General features: G+C 37.2%; 1 protein-coding gene across 1 annotated transcript in view; it reads left to right on the top strand.

Moving 5' to 3' along the window:
- ubl3a (ubiquitin-like 3a) overlaps positions 1-18,546 on the top strand; it is a 31,898-nt gene extending 13,352 nt beyond the window's left edge. Inside the window, exons 2-5 of the mRNA XM_017717481.2 lie at positions 8,884-8,992; positions 12,146-12,232; positions 13,688-13,765; positions 16,078-18,546. Coding sequence (XP_017572970.1) covers positions 8,884-8,992; positions 12,146-12,232; positions 13,688-13,765; positions 16,078-16,130 — 327 coding nt within the window. The 3' untranslated portion in view covers positions 16,131-18,546. The remainder of the gene's footprint in view (positions 1-8,883; positions 8,993-12,145; positions 12,233-13,687; positions 13,766-16,077) is intronic.
- The last annotated feature ends 2,757 nt before the right edge of the window (positions 18,547-21,303 follow it).

The raw sequence follows: 21,303 nt of genomic DNA, 5'->3' as shown, positions 1-21,303 counted from the left end.
GGACAGTGAATGGACAGTGAGTGTTTAAAAACTCCAGCAGCGCTCCACCACCCAATAGTATCTGCTCTGTGAGGGTATATGGGGGGTCTTTACCAGTGAAGAAAAGGGTAAAAGGGGGCTAACAAGTATGCAGAGAAACATATGGACTACAGTCTGTAATTGAACTACAAATTGCACCTATATAGTAAGTGGGTCATAACGTTATGCCTGATTGATATAGATAGCATCATGAATGCCATTGTGTATACCAAAATGTTGAATAAAACATCATTACCTATTAGGGCTGCACGATTAATCGTATTTTTATCGTTATCGCGATATGAGGTTTCACGATAAACACATCGAAAGAGCCACGATAACGCCTTGAATAACAGCAAACTCAAATTGCATCACCTGCATGCATTATCCCCGTCCAGCAATAGAGGGAGCTCTTCACGCTGCAGACTATGATCACGTGACGTAAGTAGGCAAGAGGCAGAGCGAGGTGAACGCTCTCATGAGACACGCGATTTCTTAGTCCGGAAAAAAATGAGCACAGCCAGGCCAAGTGCCGAAAAATCTTCGAGAAGCGAAGACGCCTTTTGGTTCCAAAAAGGGGAGGCATGTCTGTAGTCTGGGAATACTTTGGTTTTAGTCGAGATGACCATGCTCAATCCAAGGTTTTTGCAAAGAATGTCGAGCCGTTGTGGCTACAGTCACGGGGAACGCGACAATCCTTTACCACCACTTAAAACACAACCACAAATAACTGTATGAGGAGTGTTCAGCAAAAAAGTCTGAAAGCACTCCATATGTAGTAACTCCATATGACGTGGGCTCACTGCGTCACAAAGGAATAACCGATGCCGTCACACACTACTTGGCTAAAGATATGGCGCCATTTAAAATGGTTAGCAAGGAAGGCTTTGTGCACTTACTAAACAAGGTGGATAAACGGTACAAGATTCCGTCACGAAGGCATTGGTCCAGCAAAACAACGGAGCCCTACGTGAGCTTGTTTTTTAGGTTGTACGGACAAACAGCATTTTATAGAGTATACCTGGGTCATTCCATGGAAATGGCACATTTTGAGTCCTCATCTCCTCTTTAGGTGTATTTTATGTACTGGGTCACAAAAATCTATATTTTAACAGCTTTACACAAACATTGAAATATCTCCTTTAATACAGTGTATTTTTTTTATTTGATCTTTTTATGAGAACTTTGTTTATTTATTTATTTTTGCTGACACCACCTATTTTGTCATGTCCCTCATGGCCTTCAACGAAAGTATACTTAGAATATACCAAATACAACTATAAAAAAGTCCATATATTTTGATGTCAACCTAAACAACTGTCTGTGTTTAATTGTTTGTGATATTATTTTTCAAAATTAATTGATAATTATTTATTAAAATCACATTATTTAGTTCTGTACCTAAGTAACCCCTCAACCCCGTAACACAAATGAATCTCCCCCACAAAAACAATGGTATGATCCATATGATCCATATACATCAAGAAGTGACATCACTCAAGTCTTTTGGACAACAGGACAGCAAAGACAGGCAAGTGGCTTCCTTCCTTTATTTAATTTTGGTCATTTATCTTGTGATATTGTGGTCGCCAAACTCAGTGACTCAACACCGTCACATGAAAAAAAAAATAGAAAACTATTACTTATAAAAAAAGTTTTTTTTATTTCAAAACTATATGCTAATTCTGAATCTCATGCATGCCATGTGCTCTCTCTCTGGTATACAGTATGTAGAGCAGCGGCCATTTTGTGCAAAAATCACAACCCCGTCACACTCAACCCCGTTACATGTTTGACTGTGAGGTATACATATCACTGATACATTTAAGCAAAAAATTTGAAAATGTCAAAGTCCAATTTGAACCATTCTAGTGGAATGACCCACCTAACTTTTAGAAAAAACTGCAAGTTTTTGTGCTTTTATGTTGGCTATGTTGCTTCTGTGATGCTGAGCTCTAGCTATAATAAGTTTGTGCTATTACCAGAAAAGAGAGCTTTTGTTCGGATTTTATTTCATTTATTTTTTAACCTTATTTTTCTATTGTTTACTTATGTATTTATTCATTTGTTTTATTATTATTTATTGTTACTAAATGTTGAGAGAACACAGCCTTGCACTGCACAAAATGTTTGCACTATTATTACTTGTACACATGTTATCTAATTTTAGATTTCATCTATTGTTGAATAAACCTGCAAAATATTTGGAATTATTCTGGATTCATTACACAGTAAAAAACAAAACAAATTAACGCGCTGCTGTTCAGAGAGACACTACATTTCTGTATTTTAATCTTAATTTATCGTGTTTCACATCGATATCGGGATATCCAACAATGTTATCGCACATCGCAATTCTAGTCCATATCGTGTACCCCTATTACCTATCTCAAGATGCTTGTCAGAAAAGGAATGTTAAAGACAGTGTATGAAGCACACAAGAGTGAAAGTGAAATCCATCACCTGACCAAGTGTTTCACATGGTCTGAATCCTATAGAGCACCTTAGGGGATTCTTAAAGAGGAAAATGGAGGAGTACAGCCACTCTTGCAAAGAGCTGAGAAGAATAATCTGTAAACCATTGCTGAATATGTCTCCGTAGATTTGTTCTATATCATCCATGCCAGTGGGACTTGAACAGCAAAGATGGACATGCAAAATATTAGATAAATTAAACAGTTGAAGTGATAAACTATCAGTGAAGTGTGTACTGCCTTTTGCTGCAGTTCCTTTGCAGTATAAATTCATTACAGTCTAACCAGTCAATCAGATCTGTTTAATATAAATTTTTAATATATATATATTTTATATAATCCATTTTGTTCTTTTAGGAATATTTAACGTCATTGTACTCACTTGTATACTGTGATACGAAAGGCATTCTAAATCTATTCTAAATCCATTCTAAAGCTATTCTAAATCTGACATGTTTATGTACACATTAGTGACACAGTTATGTAGTATAGTGAACACAAACATCTTTTACCATTTCCTGTATATTTTTGTTAAGCCTGTCACAGTACCAGAGAAGAACACTTTGTGTTATTTGTGAAGGCCTGTGATTTCTGTGAACTAAAAAAATCCACAACAATATATTATATTTTTTAATGAATTAAAGGCCTAGGTCAAATAACCACAATTTGTCACTGCACAATACATATATACCATATGTATCCGTATAGAATATGTCCATTTACATATGTACCTTTACAGACAGATTTCCTGCTATAAAAAATGAAAAAATATTTGTGATTGCAAACTTTCCCGGCGCTGCCACCAAAACCACTTACACTTCATTTATATAAACTTTCATTTGTGGTCTTGTCTTGGCAACAGAAAATAGAAGCAAAACAAATGTTGACTTTTTTACGTATACATTTACATACATCCCATCCATCCATTTTCTAAGCCACTTCTCCATCAGGGTCACGGGGGGGGGCTGCTGGAGCCTATCCCAGCAGTCTTCGGGCGGAAGGCAGGATACACCCTGGACAGGTCGCCATTCCATTGCAGGGCCATTTACATACATTTTGCTCCTTATTTTGTCATTACAGCCTCAATTTCTGCTGCCATGTAGTGTCAGGAGGTATTCTTATTAAAAGGCATAAATGATAGGGTACAAAGCAATCAGGTAAGAGAAGTTCAGCTCTGATTTCTCAGACTTGGGAAGCACATTTCCATTTTCTGTTTTTGTAAGGGTTTTTTTTTTTTTTTGGAAAGGCCGCTGGCACTGTCTCGTTGCTGTGGGAGACAAAGCAGAGATTCCGTCAATGCTCTCACCTAAGGAAGGTGAGGCGAGAGCTGGGTGATTATAGGCTTCAGAGTGACTGCAGTCTGGGCTACAGCACAGGCTCTATTTCTCACTAAGACGCACATACACCCACACACCCACAGACTGTTAGAATGAACACTGAGATGTCAGGTAAAAGATGGATGGTTTCCTCGAGCTGTCTCATTTTCTTATTTATGACTTCTCTAGGGTCTCCACACAGAGCTGGCACTGAATCCACCCCAGACAAGGAAGGAATAGATATGTTTTCTATTGACTAAAATGGAGAATGAACTTTCTTAAACACACAGGGTGATTGTGTAGTGAAATTAAGAGGATCAATAGTTGTTGGGTGTAGTCTTACGTTTTTTTTTGTATCAGAAATGTTTGCTATCGTGTCCAATCATTCTTGCTTAAGTTTAACGTTCCTAAGGTTCCCTCTTTTTTATGAAAGTCTTTAGACTGTAAACTTAGATAGAGGGGCTGAATTAATATCAAGTTGACATTACTGGTAATGTTCTCTTTATTGCTATTTACTACACTGGACATTTTTCTTCATTGTTGGAAAGCTACTTGTCTTAAAAGTGCAGGCTGTATCCCCAGTGCTGTCCTGTTCCACCCTGTTAGGTCACCTACAAATATATATATATATATATATATATATATATATATATATATATATATATATATATATATGCGTTTCCCATATAATCTGAGTTCATCACTGATTAGAAACACATAAAATATGAAATTGCCAAGTGGTGAATGACAGTGTCTATATTACTGTTTGAAAATCTGGTAAAGAATAGTGATCGCCAGGCACGGAGTAGGAGGATGAGGGTGGTCAGGTCAGCTGTATAAAAAACCACAGGCATCGTGTTGAATCCGAAAGCACCTTTCATTTGAATATTAAACTCATGGCAGACATGTGTGGTCATAAGCCCCATGGCTTTGTCTGTAACCTGGCAATAATGCAGGTGAGCTGTTTTGTTGGGGAACGCCACGTCATTGTTCTCTAACCAGCTTATGCAAAAGCAGCAGATTACTGTGTAGAGCTCACTAATTTCCTCTCTCTCCAAAAGAGACACCGGACTTATTTAAAGAAATCCTTCCCTGGGGCAAAGTTTCTGATATTGCTTTCATTGATGCACAGTTGCGTAAGGGCTTTGCTTGTGTGTGTGTGTGTGTGTGTGTGTGTGTGTGTGTGTGTGTTTGTATGTGTATGTGTGTGTGTGTGTGTATGTGTGTGTGTGTGTGTGTGTGTGTGTGTGTGTGTGTATGAGAGAATGTGTTTTGCCTATTGCATAAATGTCATTCCCAGAACAATCTGGCAGCTTTGTCCTGAGATGGGCAAAGCCGGTCGACCCGCCACGTCCACCTCGGTCAGCATTTGTTGTGGCTGCTTTTCATTTGGCTCAGCTCCCTTATTAGAGGCATCTCTCTCCCTCTCTCTCTCTCTCTCTCTCTCTGCTGGAAGCAACCACTGTACTATTTTCTCTTGTTGAGTGTCTAGCTGTAGTCTCAGTATTCCCTGCAGGTCTTTACGCAAACAAGACCCCAATGCATTATTGTCTCTCGCATCCTTATCGTCAGCACTACCTTCATCATAATCAACATAATCAACTCAGTGTGATTATGTGCCTTGCTGATGTGAACACTTCTGAATGTTTTCATGATATTCATGTTGCATTTTCAGTTTTTTTCCCCTTTGCTTTAATTACATAATTTATTACTGGCAAGCTCTTTGGCAGATGAGGGCTGTCTAACTGTACAGTGTTGACCTACATGACTTTTGTGTCTTACAGTCCCAAAGTTAATGATGACTGTACCTATGAGCCAGTTTTTCCGATACATCACTAGAGATCCCCTTTGTTTTCACTTTGTTTTCAGTTTAGAGTGGGAGTTCAGGATCTGCTGGGAGGGAACCCCTATAGACAAATTAGCCTGCTGGTCTGTAAGGGTCTTCTGAGGCTTGATTATGTCATGTTTTATTTTCTTCTGAGCTGAGATGGCTGTCCCTGGATCAATCTGTGTTTCATAACCAATGGCAATACTAATGGCATTGACTCCATTCTAGATCAGCAGTACTAAGTGAAGCAGTGCTGTATATTTTGTAATAGTGGTCTTGGCTGCTGAAGAAGCATCTTCTCAGCCCTCCCCTCGTTTCTGCATCACGTCACACTTTGCACCATGTGTTGAAAATGCTGACTACAATATGGACTCCCTTTGTGTTCTCACTCCCACTGGTCGGTTGCTTTGTTTACTTTGTGAAGTCATAGAATCGTTTCCCTTTGCTTCTCATGGATAGTCGTTGGTATTCTCAGGAGAGGACCAGATGATGTCTGCCTTTGGCAGGAAAAAGTACAAGAGACAGAGATACAGAAACTGGATGGAACACAAAGAAAGTGCCATATCTGCAGGTGGTATGAGGTGATGTCAGGTCAGAACTTGCAGAAACTGCTGCTGGACTATCACTATGGCAACTGGAAGATGTTCTGTTCTACTCCATCCTGATGTATTTTTTGTTAGCTGGCAAGGAACAAGACTCCTGTGAGGGAATTTAGCCTGTATGAAGCTTTGTGTGTGTCTGTGTGTGTGAACATAAGCTAATCAAAAAATACATTTCGATCGAGGCTCCTCAAAACATTACATCACCCAACGCTACTGCAAAGCGGAATATTATTGATCCAGTCAAGCAGCAGGGCTTCAGTTGAAGCAAATTGGATATGAAAGCTAATGGGAGGAAGTGAAGTCTTTTCTAACCTTTCCTGTGTTCCTGGCTCATGTTTGCCAGTCCATACTAAAGCCTTTTAAAGGCCATCACATAAAACTGAGTATCTAGGCAAATATGTCAGCTTTCTAATGCAAAGATGAAGCCATTTATATGTAACAATGACCTGTATCTAAAGCCTAAGGGGTTAGCCTAAGCCATGATTGCTAAAAAAGTAGATGGCTCTGAATTATACTTATCAATGTTTAATTTATTTTATTTATGATATACAATACTCTAGTGGTGTATATCTTATGCTTCACCATGATCAGTATTTTAAGTTACTGCATTACAATACGATTTACCTCAGTAATTTTCAGTCAATGTGATTAATATGTCTATTGAACTAATTTAATTTATATTTTAAAACACCGCTCACTCCACCAGGCTTGGAAGATATCTACATATAATTACCTCAGTAATGTTTTGTTAAAAACCTCAAACATATCCAGCCCCAGGAAACACACACACATACACACACACACACACACACATACACAGAGTCTGGTGCAGTTTAGACCTGTTCTATACTGTCTTGATACTAGCTTTTCGGCATTAACTGATTTAATGAAAGTATTTAAAAGTTATTATTTTTATATTAAAATTGCAAATCTTTGGTCACAATCACCAATGGCATGTTTGGACAAAAAAGGGAGAAGAATGTGATGAAAAGGACGCCTTGCCTACTGTTAAGCATGGGGTTGGATCTGTCTTGCTTCGGGGTTGTGTGGTAGCCTGTGCCACAGGAAATGCTGCAGAGGTAGATGGAAGAATGAATTTCACTAAATACTCCTAAAATTCCTAAAACAGTAGAAAGACTTTTGGCTAGCCACAAAAAGAGCTGCTAGCTAAAAGAGCTGCTAGCTAAAGGAGGTATTATTAAATACTGACTTTGAAGGGTGTCCAAACCTTTGAACAAACACCAAAATTACTTTTTCCAAACTTAAATTATATATAAATAAACTGTGCATTGTTTGATAGTTATTACATAATGCATAATACCCTGTTTTCATTTCATAATTGTGAAAGCCAATTTGGAATTATTGGTGCTAAGTCATTATCTGTTCTACGAAACCAATATGGTTAAAAACTAATGTATGTACTATTGACTCAAGAAGTGCTATTTAGCATTCTTTCCAAATGCTGCAATTTTTGCCATTGAAGCAACAACATTGGTTTAATTCTCAGTCACTGCTGCATATCGCACAGATAATGTTTATAATATGGCATATATTACTTTGAGTCTGACTGTGGTTTAACACAGGTGCTGGATTTGTAAAGTGCACAGTATATGTTTTTATTTGAGTATATATAACTTAATACAGTTATATTCTATTAAAATGCACACATGATGCAACATCTTTGGTCAGACTGCTGAGTCTGTGTGTGAATGAGCTGTCTGGTTCTTTTGGGTGAGCAGCCAAGTGTGGGTGTGTGCTGTTTGATTTTTGTGGCTGAGGTAAGTATGTGGATGTTTATGTGTTTGTGTGTGCCAGTGAGTGTGTGTGTGTTTTTGTGCTTTTTGATTTGTGCTGGTGTGTAGTTGAGTGTGTAGGTCCCGGCTCTAATCTGATTTGATAAAGTGCTTTGGTGGATCTCTGTTTCAATCCGCTGGTGTTAGCTGCGTTACATCACAGCAGCCGGCAGTGTCTGTGTGTGTGTGTGTGTGTGTCTGATGTGAGGCACATGGAGGCACACTCGCATAATAACACGCACGTGCATTGGACATGTACTGCCCAGAGAGAGAAAGTGTGCACTTAGTCTCTGTCTATCAGCAACTATATTGTCCTGTTTTAATTTGAAAGGAGTAGTCATACTAATAAAATATACGTTTCCATGTAATGCTTATTCAAATCAGTGTGTGGATTCTTTATCATCATTCTAATTTTGTTTGTTTACCAATGGGATTTCAAAATAACATGGAATGTATATAGTCCAAATGTTCATTTTAGTAATGACTGTTATGTTCCTTCTGATGTGTGCTTTACTGTGTCAGCTGGTTTTATTATTAGGATTATTTTTGTTCTTCAGACTGCTTTCAATCTCCTTTAAGCACTATTCTATTAGCTTTTAAGCACAAAATCAATTTAGTTAACACTAAACGACTGTTAAAGAGCAGTTAACCCAAATCACAGAAGGAGAGAATATTATTATGCCTTTATATCTGTAGATATGCTGGTGGTTGTCTGTGCCTCTAGACAATGAGGAGTTCAGTAGAGAATCAGTGTTTGTGGAAACAGTTGGAGAAAGAAAGAAAGATGGTCCCTAATGGTCTATAGGCTGTTAGAAGTCTTAATGATCTGTACTTTTTGTGTGCTTGTTTCAGATCAATTTGAGGCTCATCTTGGTGAGCGGAAAGACAAAGGAGTTTCTGTTCTCTCCCAATGACTCAGCCGCGGACATCGCCAAGCATGTGTATGACAACTGGCCAATGGGTGAGTGAAAAAATACACACACACAGAGGTGTGCATAAGTGACTTATCCATGCTCAGCCCACAAATGGATTCTTATGTAGCAGCTGTTACTAGGTTAGGGCAAGATTGATAGCACAATGGCAAAAAACATCATTTAACTTAATAAATTTAGATTAAAGTTTAGATTTTCTGAGGACTGCGAGAGTCGAAGGATGTAGGCAGGGTGAATGGATTGAAGGGGTGGATGATTGTTTGATCAGGAAGTGACAATGGGAAAGATGCATCATAGCATCAGTCATGATGGGAAATAACATTCTAAATTTGACAGCAAAGTAAACAGCTTGTTTATTGGCATTCTTGCTCTGTGTTTAACATGTTTAACAATCGTCCTAGTAAATATTTGAACTGTAATTTTTTTTACTTCATTTCTCACAAATTTGAGTTTTTGTGAATCTTGCAAAAATACAAAATAAAAAAATTGCATACATATATATATATATATATATATATATATATATATATATATATATATATATATATATATTTACAGTATATGTGTGTGTTTGTGAGTGAGAGAGAGAGAGAGAGACACTAATATACACTCATATCAATCGCTGTTGTCTCCTGTTGTATCGCTTGTATCTCCAAAATGGTAACTATACATATTTACTTTCAATGTAAATCAATGGAACCCAATTTTTTCAAAGTCATTTTGGGCTGTTTATTTTGGTCCATTCATCATTACATTTACACACAATGTAAAGGACAACAGGGATTTTCAAAATATGCCAAAAACTCAAACTCAGAAGGTTTTGTTCCGACAGCAGCAATATACACACCTCATCACCAGGTCATCTGTGTTATATGTAGCGCAGATGGTATCCAGATTCATCTTTCATCAGCTTAGTTTCTCATTTCTTTTCTTCATTTTGTCCTCTCTCAGACAACTTCTAACAAAGCGTTTCTAGAGATTTTGCTGTAAAAGATAGCACAATGAAAGATTTTACTGGATTTTAATCTAATCTGCTTCCTCAACATCCCCAAAACCTCTAATATTGGCTTCCTTTGAGTATTTCTAAATGCTCTATTATTAAAATCATCATCTTTTCATTACCCAGAAAAAGGATGTGGATGGAATGATAAAGAATGGAATGTAGAGAATTCTCAAGCAGAGTAAAAACCTTTATTCCATTTTGGCCAAAAACATCATCTAGTGTTTTATTATTGAATTAGCTCATCCCATTCATGAAGACAGAAGTCAGTACTTCAGCTTTGGCTCATAATGACTTTAAGTAGAATCTCATGACTGTGCTTCTGCTTTATGGCGTTCTGGTCAAAGTGCCTTTAGGGACATAACAGAGGACTGTGAGAGTCGAAGGGTGTAGGCAGGATGAATGGATTGAAGGAGTGGATGATTGTTCAGTTAGGAAGTGACAATGGGAAAGATGCAGGCATGTAAGCCAATAGCTGAGTAGAGAACAGAAAAAGATGTTCATTAACAGTGACACAGACACAAGACAACATCAAAAATATATACATGTTTCATTCCCACTCTTTGAGGTCAGGTCAGGGTCAGGATTTAAATGTAATAAAATAAATGAATACATAGTTACATAAATCAAATCAAATTTATTTGTATAGCGCTTTTTACAACTGATGTTGTCCCAAAGCAGCTTCGCAGAATTCCAGTAAAGACAAAGTGTTGAAATGTAAAACACCCAGGTGAGCAAGCCAGGGGCGACAGTGGCAAGGAAAAACTCCCTCAGAACTGAGGAAGAAAATTCAGATTACCAGTGGTTAACTGTGACTATTAGAGGTAGGCCTTCAATTCTGGATATAACTGTAAAAATTCGACCTATGCTAACTTTTGCTAGCGTTCCTAAGGAATTCCTAAGGAAAAAAGAGATTTGTTGGCATTAAGCTGTTCCAGATTAAACACAGACATTTGAAGCTTCTAAACCTTCATGTAAAGCTTTTGACAGACATATTAGCATATGTTTTACCTTTTCTGACATTGACCAGTGTTTTCTTATTTAAGATTTGTTCTTAGGTAAGAACAGAATGTACACACACTCAAGGCGATCAAATCTGTGATCAGAACGTCATGAATCGGATGTAGACTTTTTCTTAGGATCTCAAGGGCATGTTCTTTTCAACAAATCTAAGAAAAAAGTTTTCTCTCTCTTACAGCCCGGTGATTAGACTGCTGCTCATATTCATCCAGTGACATATCTAGTGATGAATCTCAAAAGGTTCCCTACTCCCTGTGTAATGCTCTATGTAGGTCAAGAATTAACTATTTCTACACCCAAGTAGTGCATTATGTGTCTAATATAAATCCATGTATAGAGGGGTGGTAGACAGCTGCCTAGGGCCTCCATAATCTAAAGGCCCCATGAAAACACACATGAAAAATTAGAGGGTAAAGCAAAATGTATGTCACTACACTCCCAAAGCTCCCAAAGCTGACTGTTTTTTTTTCCAGTTTAAATAGAGTGTCGAACAGGTTCAGCAGTTTAGACAGTTTTTGCAGTTTAGACAGTTACATCACTTAAAAATGTGCATCCTGGGGCCTCACTCCTATCTTTTGCCAAGGGCCCCAGAATCACTAAATCTGTCCCTGTATGCATCATGCTGAATATATATTTAAAGCATTAATTGGATGGCCCTATGCAGTGTATTATATGGATATTACGGAGTGATTTTATATTCCTGAATGCCTGAGTGACATTTGTTTTTACATGGAATTTGTTCTGCCTATTAGAAATTAAAACATGATTGATTGATTCTTCTGTCATGTGTTTGGCTTTCTTTTCAGCTCTTAAAGTCCTAAACAAAAAGCAGAGCTTGTTTAAATATGTGAACTTATATACCATTGAGACAAACACACTGTTTCAGGAATTTAACTATTTTAGACATGTATTTTCCTATTCCCAGTAATCTTTTAGCCCTCTCTGAAGGCCCAGAAAGGTCTGAGGTTCCCCACATCTCCTCTTGTACTGAGAAACATATATATGATATCAGTTGATTTTAGAATGTATAATTGACAGAAGTTTTCTGATAATTTTAATAAGCTTTTGTCATTGCTGGCAGTAACTGACTTTCACAAGTTAAGAATAATCCAGTTGGTAAATAGTAAGTGCCACCACTGATGTTTATTTCTCTGTTTGTTAGACTGGGAAGAGGAGCAGGTGAGCAGTCCCAACATCCTGCGGCTCATCTACCAGGGCCGCTTTCTGCACGGCAACGTCACGCTAGGAGGTGAGCTCTCAAACCACTGCAGCATTATTCTTTGCAGCATACACCAAATGTCAAACATGCTCAGGGCCATTCCTCTTTTCCCCAGTATATGAACTGTGCTGGTCTGAAGGTTCAATGAGTTGAGAACTGTGATTAGGAGTAATTTTCTTAAATACATAATACGTTAGATGTGTTTACGTAAACTAAAGATAGGTTTCTTTCCAATTACTCTTTTTTTTTTTTCAAAAGATCTTTTCTGGAGTTTGTAAACTCAGATCAGGTTTGCAGGAAATTTTGTTTATAATATGAGCTGGTACATTTTCTGAGTGTTTGGAGAGTCCTGCATTCAGCAGGGACAGGGAGGAGAGGAAATGCTTTGGGCAGGAGTGTGAAGCATGTCCGTTTTTGTTTGCCCATCCCTCAGACAGTGGTTATGGACTACTGAAAGAAACAAAAACAGTAGAGGAGGGGTGAGAGAGAGAAATACTCAGTTAGGGAGGGTGTGTGTATGCGTGTAGGTGAGGGTGCCAGGCTGCTTTAATATGGAAAAAGGGCAACATGAGACCTCATCCACTGCCTGAACAAAAACAGTCTAAAGGTTCTGCAAAAAATGCTGACAAATGATGGCAAAAAGTCCAGCTTTCTCTCTCTCCTTCTTCCCAATGCATCCTTAAGGTCTCCTTAAGAAAGAAGATCACTTCTTTGTTTTTGAAATACCAATAACATTGTGATCAACTTGACAAACCACAGTGCATCAAAAACAAGGCTTGAGATCCCAATCATCAGATTTATTCATGCTGCATGGAATTTCCACAAAATCACCAAAATGTATTTAGCGTAGCTTTAAAATAATGGCTGGTATTCGTAAAACTGCTAAAAAAACTCATGACCTAACAGTGTTAACTTAGCTTTTATTTTGCTCCATAAACAAGCATACAGTCATGGTCTGATGCAAGTGGTAATATCTGAACAAATAGTTCTTACCAGCAAAACTAGCTAAACTATTGGATCAGATATTACTCGGGGTTCTAAAATGTTATCACACATTTTACAGAGTTTCATTAGTCTGCTTTATGGAGTTTTATAGAGCATTTATGAATGTGTTGGCCAGTTGCCATAGGCAAAGGAAGACCTGAGCTGCATGGACAGGGGCATGACCAGGAATGTAGTCAGATTCTTCCAACTAAATGTCCTTTACATAATTTATGCTGACAGCAGCTAGAAAAAGGGAAAAACAGAGTGCATGCACAAGAAAGAAAATGAAATTTGTCATGAGAAAGAGTGCCAGAGCCACTGAGCCAGTCAAGTAAAGCCAACCCAGGGTTTATGTGCTCTTCCTTTGCATTTCAGCTGTCCTTTATAGCTTTATCCCATTTAAGAGTCAATGTCATGTGCCTCTTGATTTTTAACCTTGCAATACTCAGTCCTGATGTCCATTCATTCTGGGTTTTTTTTTCTCCTCTCTTTTCTATGCAGCTTTAAAACTGCCCCTTGGAAAAACAACAGTGATGCATTTAGTTGCTAGAGAGACGTTGCCCGAGCCAAATTCCCAAGGTAACCATTTTTCCCTTTCTCTCTCGCACTGTCTCTGTTCTTCCTCTGTCTGCTCTTTCACACGCTCCCTGATCACTGTGTCTCATAATATATAAAGTTTCAGTCGGTTTGTACATCACTGGTGGAATTGAAGCTTTCTAGCATTGGTCTCATACACTGAATACAGTGATCAGTCAGTTACTGTTGTGTTAGAGAACCGCATAATGTGGTTTATTCCATAAAAAGTAGCATATATATACTAGCAATATGTAGCAATGTACGATGGGTGCATTATCGTGTTCCCTTTATTTTACACTGAATCACATAAACAATATTATATGCTTACGAGTGAAGCTTGTTTTAAGGTTTGATATGTTGATGATTTGATTGTTCGTTCATTACGGTATTCACTTCTTTTAATCCACAGAAATTGATTGCAGCCTAAAATGCCTTTAAATAGAACCGTAATATGCATCATAAATTCATGCCATGTCAAAAATTTCAATGAAAGGTTGATATACCATGGAGACAAGTTTGATGAATTATCTCAAATATGTAGGTATAGTGAGCCTGATCCCGGTTTCACTAGGCAGGCTATTTGCCTTACAACACCAGCTGATTTCAGTGTATATGACCGAATACTGTTAATACTAGCAGTACGTACCTCTAGGCATTTCATGATTATATTTTGTTGAAGATACACTTTTAAAACAATTTTCGGTGTATCTCCATTTTTGATTTCTATACATTGTTATTTTATCTCATGTTTTTCATCAATTGTATTTAACAAGGTTTGTTGCAGCTTAGACATTCTGTTTTAAGCTACTATGCTTTTTTAACATTTACCGAAACTAAATACTTTCATGAAAATCACTTATTAAATACTATAATACTGAATAACTCAACTATATTATTAGAACTGTCACAACTCTAGTTCTTTAAATGAGGCACACAAAAGTGATTTTGTGTGCTAATAGCACTCCCTGCTGGAGAAACTCAGATTGGGTTCTTCTTAAGTAAACGAGTGAGTTCCAAAGCAATGTTCATGTGCTTTACATCTTAAATGAAAAAGGTCCATCATTGTAGTGGAGCTGCTCTAAAATTCAGCATATAGGACCTGATGGACCTGTGGAAAACCAGGAGGCAGGTCTGTTATATTTTAATAATTTTACAACTCAGCGCTGAAAAATGCCAAGAATCAACCCCCAAAGTCTCCTTCTTTATAAAATCTGTGGCTGTGTGAATTTATTTAACAGTAGGAGAAATGCAGAACAAATATAAAAATTTGATTATAATGTAAATTGAATATTAAATATTATTTGTAAATTGAAATGCAGTTCTAATTAACAACAACATCCAGCCACCTACTGGATATATTTTGAACTGCAGTAAGACAAATAAATCATTCTTAAGCTTTAAAAAAAATCATTCAGCGTGGTTTAATGTGTGGTGTGATTATCCATCCTAGAAAAACTGGGATGGAATTGTTCACAGTGATGGTGATAGGAACCACATCTTAATGCTTAATGTTTATAAATAAGTAAGATGCCTGAGAGTTTGTTTCATGATAGTTATGAGATAAAAGATTGAAGATTTTGGCCTAAAAGTTTAATTAAATTTGAAGATGCATGTCTTGTATATCAGGTCCTGCATGGTTTTGCTCTGCTTTTTTACAGCAGAAAACAATTGAACATAGGCCTGCTAGATGAGGAGATATTGTGATACACATGAGAAAGATGTCCTTTGGACAGTGAACTTTTCAGTAAGAGCAGCTTATATTTGGAATGAGCTGCCTGTGCATGTAAGAGAATGCACCACGTTTGGCTTTTTTAGCTGAATTAAAATTGTGACCAAAAAAGAAACAATTTAAATGGGAATGCATCATGGTATGTAAATCTTAACAGCTAGCATTGTGTCTTATTTTATATATTGTTTCATATTATTGAATGAATCAATAGTGTTTTATGTAATTTTATCTTATTTTCTTTGTGCTTTTGTACCTGCTCAGCAACTACCATTGAAAATCTGACACATATTTACAGAAAGGTGTTATATTGTGAATTGCCCCTTTAATTCTAAATTGAATGATCTATTCTAATCATGGCAGAATGGAGCATGCAGGCAAAATAGTGCCCAAAGGAAATGACTGAATGACTTTGCATACATCTCACCAGCTGATTTATGATGGAATTCTCCTTCATTGGAGGTTTTCAGAACGAGAAATAGAAAAATGAGTATTTAAAGTATTTAAAGGGTCTGCAGGCCAGCCAGAGACTGCAGTGATAATATTTATGACTGTTCTGCCTTCTGTAAGCTCTTTTTTTCTGTTTTAGGCCAGAGGAATCGGGAGAAAACTGGAGAGAGCAACTGCTGTGTGATTCTGTAAAGATGTCCCTCTATCCATGATCCAGTGCATTCTGTAGTTTCCTATGCTGCTGAAAAACAAACACATACAAGGACATCAACCAGAAGACTAGTCTATATGTGTGGGCAGTCTAGAGTGTCTTGGTCACATTTTACCACTTGCAAAGTATAGTATAAAATGCAGCAGATGATGAAACAGAATCCCTCTTTATAACATTTCATCAGTCTTTTTGCCTCCATCTTCCTCTCCCTCCCTCCCTTATTCACACATATACTGTCATATATTGTAAACTCTCTCTCTCTCTTTCTGTCTGTCTCACTTTCATACTCCTTTCTCACTTGTCCTTTTCTTCACGCATAGTCACATGCACACTCCCCCGTCAATTTGCACATGGAGGAAACACTCTTGTTTTCAGATTCCACTCAGATTAAAGAGCAGGAGGATTAGCAGAGCAGAGTTCCATGCTTCAGTGCCACCTGCTTAGACAAAACAGGGAGAGAAGACCGTGGAATATGACAGTGTCTGACAAACTGTTGAGTTCAGCCGATACACCAGACATGGGCTTGGCATTTCTGATTTGCTTCCTCCTTTGTGTCTCCATTGGGAAGGTAAAGGCACTTGCCTCTGTTAGCAGCAGTTCACACAGTAGTGAATCAACCTCTGCATTGCTGTAGTCCTGTTTCTCCTCAGTATGTCAGACCACAGAAGCAAGCATTTAACCACTGAGTGAATTAACATCTGTAGTCAACTGTTTGCAGCACAGCAAACCAAGCATTAATGTGCCTGATCAATGTTAATGGCTATTTTTTTTGTTTGTTTTCTCTCTTAGTAATGAACTCTGTTCATCTTTTGAAGTGCACATTTTATGGATATAGTTCTAGATGACAGTGCAATCCTTGGCTCACAGATGCAAATCTAGTAGTTGCAGGTCAGATGCAAACGTAGCAGACTTGATTCTGTCATTAACCAGGAAGGCCGATAGGTTGCTGTTGCAGGGTAACATTTTCTGTTAGCGGGTTATTTGATTGACCAACCAGTGTTTTGTTCACCCTTACTAGATAGTTTTAATTCCTCCTCATAGAGGAGTTTTAAGATAAATTCCTTTATTTTTTAAAGGTGCAAGAGGCAGGATTGTTTCTTTAAATAGCATTAACTGATCGAAATAAAATGGTTGTCACTAAATCAAAGTTATTCACTGATGTGTTATTGTAGCTCATGTTGTTTCTGTCCCTCAGATAGGTGCTTGCTACAGGTGTGACAGTGTAATGATCAGCTCCAGTCAGCCACTCACTGCAGCACTACACTTGCCTCCCAGCTCTAGTGACATTAGTTGTGTAACAACATAACTATAGTCATTTTTTTCTTCATTTAAATGTTGTTTAAAATATTGTGAGGATGCAGAATCATGGAGCCTTGAATTACATTAAATCCTGGGCTGTATCATGACATTGTTAGAGCATGGACTTCAAAATGTATTGATAATTGGATTAAAAACTAAGACCAAACTGCTTTTAAATTGTGTTATCATCAATAACAGTAATTAGAGCACAAATAAAAGATTTACCTAACTAGCTTTTCAGAATTTTAAGGAGAATACTATGGGCACAAAGGGAATTTTGCACAGTGAGCTATTTAACAAATATTTAACAAATAAAATCTTTATTTTGGTTTTCAGCTACAACATGGTAATGCAAATGGTCTAGTGTGGGAGCTTCATATATATATATATATATATATATATATATATATATATATATATGAAGACAGAATTGTGACAGTGTTTAGAAACAAAGCCAGGTCTTGTTCATTTGACAGCAGAGTGAACTATTTTAATTTAGTTGTGATAGAAGTCACTGTTTGTGCTTCAAGCCAGAAGTCATATAGGAAATGAAGTTTTACTCTCTCTTACCTGTCTGAAATGATACATTTACACAGCACTAAAGCATGTGCTAGTTTATCTTTGTTTGTATGATTTGTTTCCCCGATTTTCTTTTAATATTATGTCCAAATGGGAATTCAAACTCAAGGTTATGTTTGTGTAGAGTATATTCAAAATGAACCATATAGAGAATATGACAATAGATTATTGATATAGCTGTATCGGTGTCTAGTGTATGATTGTCTAAACAGTTAGTTTATTAGCAGTGGGAAAAGTCATCCGCTGATGTCTTGTACTTTACCAGCAAAATCCCCTAACAATAAAAACTATTGTATTGTGTTTTCTTTTATTCATTTTTTTTCCAAATGTTTATTTTTTTTATTTGCTTTATGCTTTTTAACACAGCACTAGCTCATCAGACTACAGCTTATTCTGATCAGGGTTCAAATATGTACAGCGCTGAAGTTTTCAGAAATGATTGTAAATAGAAACTAATGGTATCTCCAAACTACAAATGGAATTACATCTATAAATTGAATAAAGAATATTGAAGTGAAATTCTTTGTCTTTTCTTCAAAAAGCTGTTCACTACATATTGCATATAAATGTCCACTGATCTTTGCCAGGCAGTGATCTTATTTTTGTTTCTTAAAAGCTTTAATGTCTATCTTAGATTGGATTTTGGTAATACTCATACATATTGCTGAAATGTTTAATGTGCTCAGTAATTATTGTTTCTCACACAGATCTCTGACTTGCAGATAGTATATATAGTAGACATGCAGTGCAAAAGAAGAGACCACCATTTCATTTACTTCATTTCTGGTAAAAACAGTTACAAAGTACAAGTTATTGCTTTTTGTGTTAGGGGAAAAAGTAGAAAACATTTAGCAGGCAACTATCACAGATGTCTCAAGAGCTAAATGTAATATTACATTTTTCAGTATTTAGTATCTCAGCTCTTTGTCTCTATAACCTTTATTTTTCTCAGTAACAGCTTCTTGACAGCTACACATTTTGTCAGACCCATAGTATTGTGTTGTCTTCTCACAGTGGAAGGATGCACAGAAAAACCTGTGGATTTTCTTAGATCTTAAGCAAGAGGGGAGCTCTCTCAAAATCCTATTAATCCGATGGTGACAGTTTTGGTGCATGGTTGTTACCTACAACCCTGTTTTCAAAAAGGTTGGGATGCTGTGCAAAATGTAAGTAAAAACAGAAATTATTTAAACCCTACTTTTAAATGAAAAAGTACAAAGACAACATAGCAAATGCTGAAACTGAGAAATGTTATAGTTTTTTGAAACATATATTCCCAAAATGACCTCCTCTAAAGTTTCATGGGGCATAGAACTAGGCCTGGCTGATAACTAAAAATAAGTTGCACAAAATACATCAGATCTACCCTTCTGAATATCAGACTTTTTGAACATATCCTCTCGAAACAAACTCCTGTCAAAATTGCACAAAATACTATCTAAAAAAGATGCAAAAATATCTTTGGCCATTATACAATGGGAAAAAGATCTGTCCATCACTCCCACTGCCGATTTCTGGTTACAAATATGCAAAAATATTCAAGATTACAAGTATTAATCTACAGCTCATACAATAAAGACTACAGTGAGTAACAGAGAGAAATAACACAGTTTCTTAACAAATACTGTACCTCTCTCTCTCTCTCTCTCTCTCTCTCTCTCATATTAGTCCTCTCTAATTCTCTCTCAGTTGTTTTACCTTTTACACATCGCCAATGAGCTACTTGTACACCATCGACGATATCTGATTACATCACCCTATCACCCAGGCCTACATACAACAGGAGTAGTTGGTATGGTATAGTGGGTAACACCTCTGTCCTCCATCCTGCAGACTGGGGCTCAGTCCTCACCAGGCAAGCACCCTTTGCTATAGAAATATGATCCCTTGGGCAAGAGTCCAACCAGTACTTTCACCTACCACTGTAAAGTGATCAGATATATGTTCTAAATGTAAATGCCAATTGGTGGAATTGAAAACAACGAAACTGTAAGCTGTACACCAAATACACCAAATAATTATATATAATATTTTTAATGAAAAAGTGCTATGTAAAGCTTCTGCTATAGCCATCTGGCAAGACTTAATGAAAAACAGAACACAAGACCTTACAGGGAATATTTTATTTCTCCGTGCTAACTTGAATAATGTGGGAATTAAAGCGCTTTTTACTCATTTCCCACAATACCTGGACATGGACTCAAATATTTGTTGTTAAAATGTTAAGAATGTTCATCGATAATTCACAATAAGACCCAAGGATATGATGTCATTGAACTGTTTCACTGGAAAAAAAATGACTGTTGTGACTCAAAAGTGGTTGCAGTTCTAGGCCCTGCAGAATTTTTTAAAAATTTACCAGATTTTTAAAAAATATAACAAACATGAGGGACACATTTGATTTCTTATTCTACCTGAACCTAAAGTGAGGTCAAAATGAACGAAACAGGATAATCAAATGTCAGCCAGTAAGTTGTTGTGGGAACAAGCATACATTAGGGTTGCCACCACAGTCCTGTAGAGTTTCTTGACACCCGAACAGTGGTTTGATTTTATACTGCATGTATCAGGCAGGTAGCTCAAGATGCAGCCTAAGATAGATAGATGTCAGTTCAGCCCAGGACCCAATCGTGGCCCAATTTGTAAAAGCATGTTAGTGTAAAGATCATCTTACATGGTAAAAACTGTTCAGCGTAAGAATCATCTTTGTGCTAAAATGCTGTGAGGAAACCCAGTCCTTCTCAGTTATCACACTGACAAAGTGCTGTCCCAGTCGTCCCTGTGTTGTGGATAATCTGAATAGATTAAACTCATTCCAGGGAAAACCTAAATGGTTGGCAACCCTGTCTTACATTGTGTTAACTCCTTAAAAGGCCAAAGCTGACAGAGTTTTATTACATGCTTCTATAACCTAAGAAAAGCTCATCCAATGTGCAATGAAGCACCTGTAGTAATAATGTAATAAGCCTGGGATTATAAGGAGCTAATTTATTATTCACTTGTGTGTCAACATTACAAGTAAATAGTATATTCAAACAGAAGGTAGAGACTGTCTCTCTTTAATCAACCACCAATTTTACATGAGATGAAGTGTGAGTTAATCTGTCTACAATTCCACAATCTGCTTCACCCTAGAAGAGGCTGGATTCATCTCAGTGCTTCTTCCTTAAACTTGGGGAGTGTATTACTGCTGCTGCCAGCTTGTTCATTAGTTTGGATTTGGAGCTGTCTGAAGCTGTGTACTTGTGTCTCCATCTTGTGGTGAAAATGACTCAC

This window comes from Pygocentrus nattereri, chromosome 18 (genome assembly GCF_015220715.1).
Source record: "Pygocentrus nattereri isolate fPygNat1 chromosome 18, fPygNat1.pri, whole genome shotgun sequence".
NCBI lineage: Eukaryota > Metazoa > Chordata > Actinopteri > Characiformes > Serrasalmidae > Pygocentrus > Pygocentrus nattereri.
This window is presented reverse-complemented; position numbering and strand designations above follow the sequence as displayed.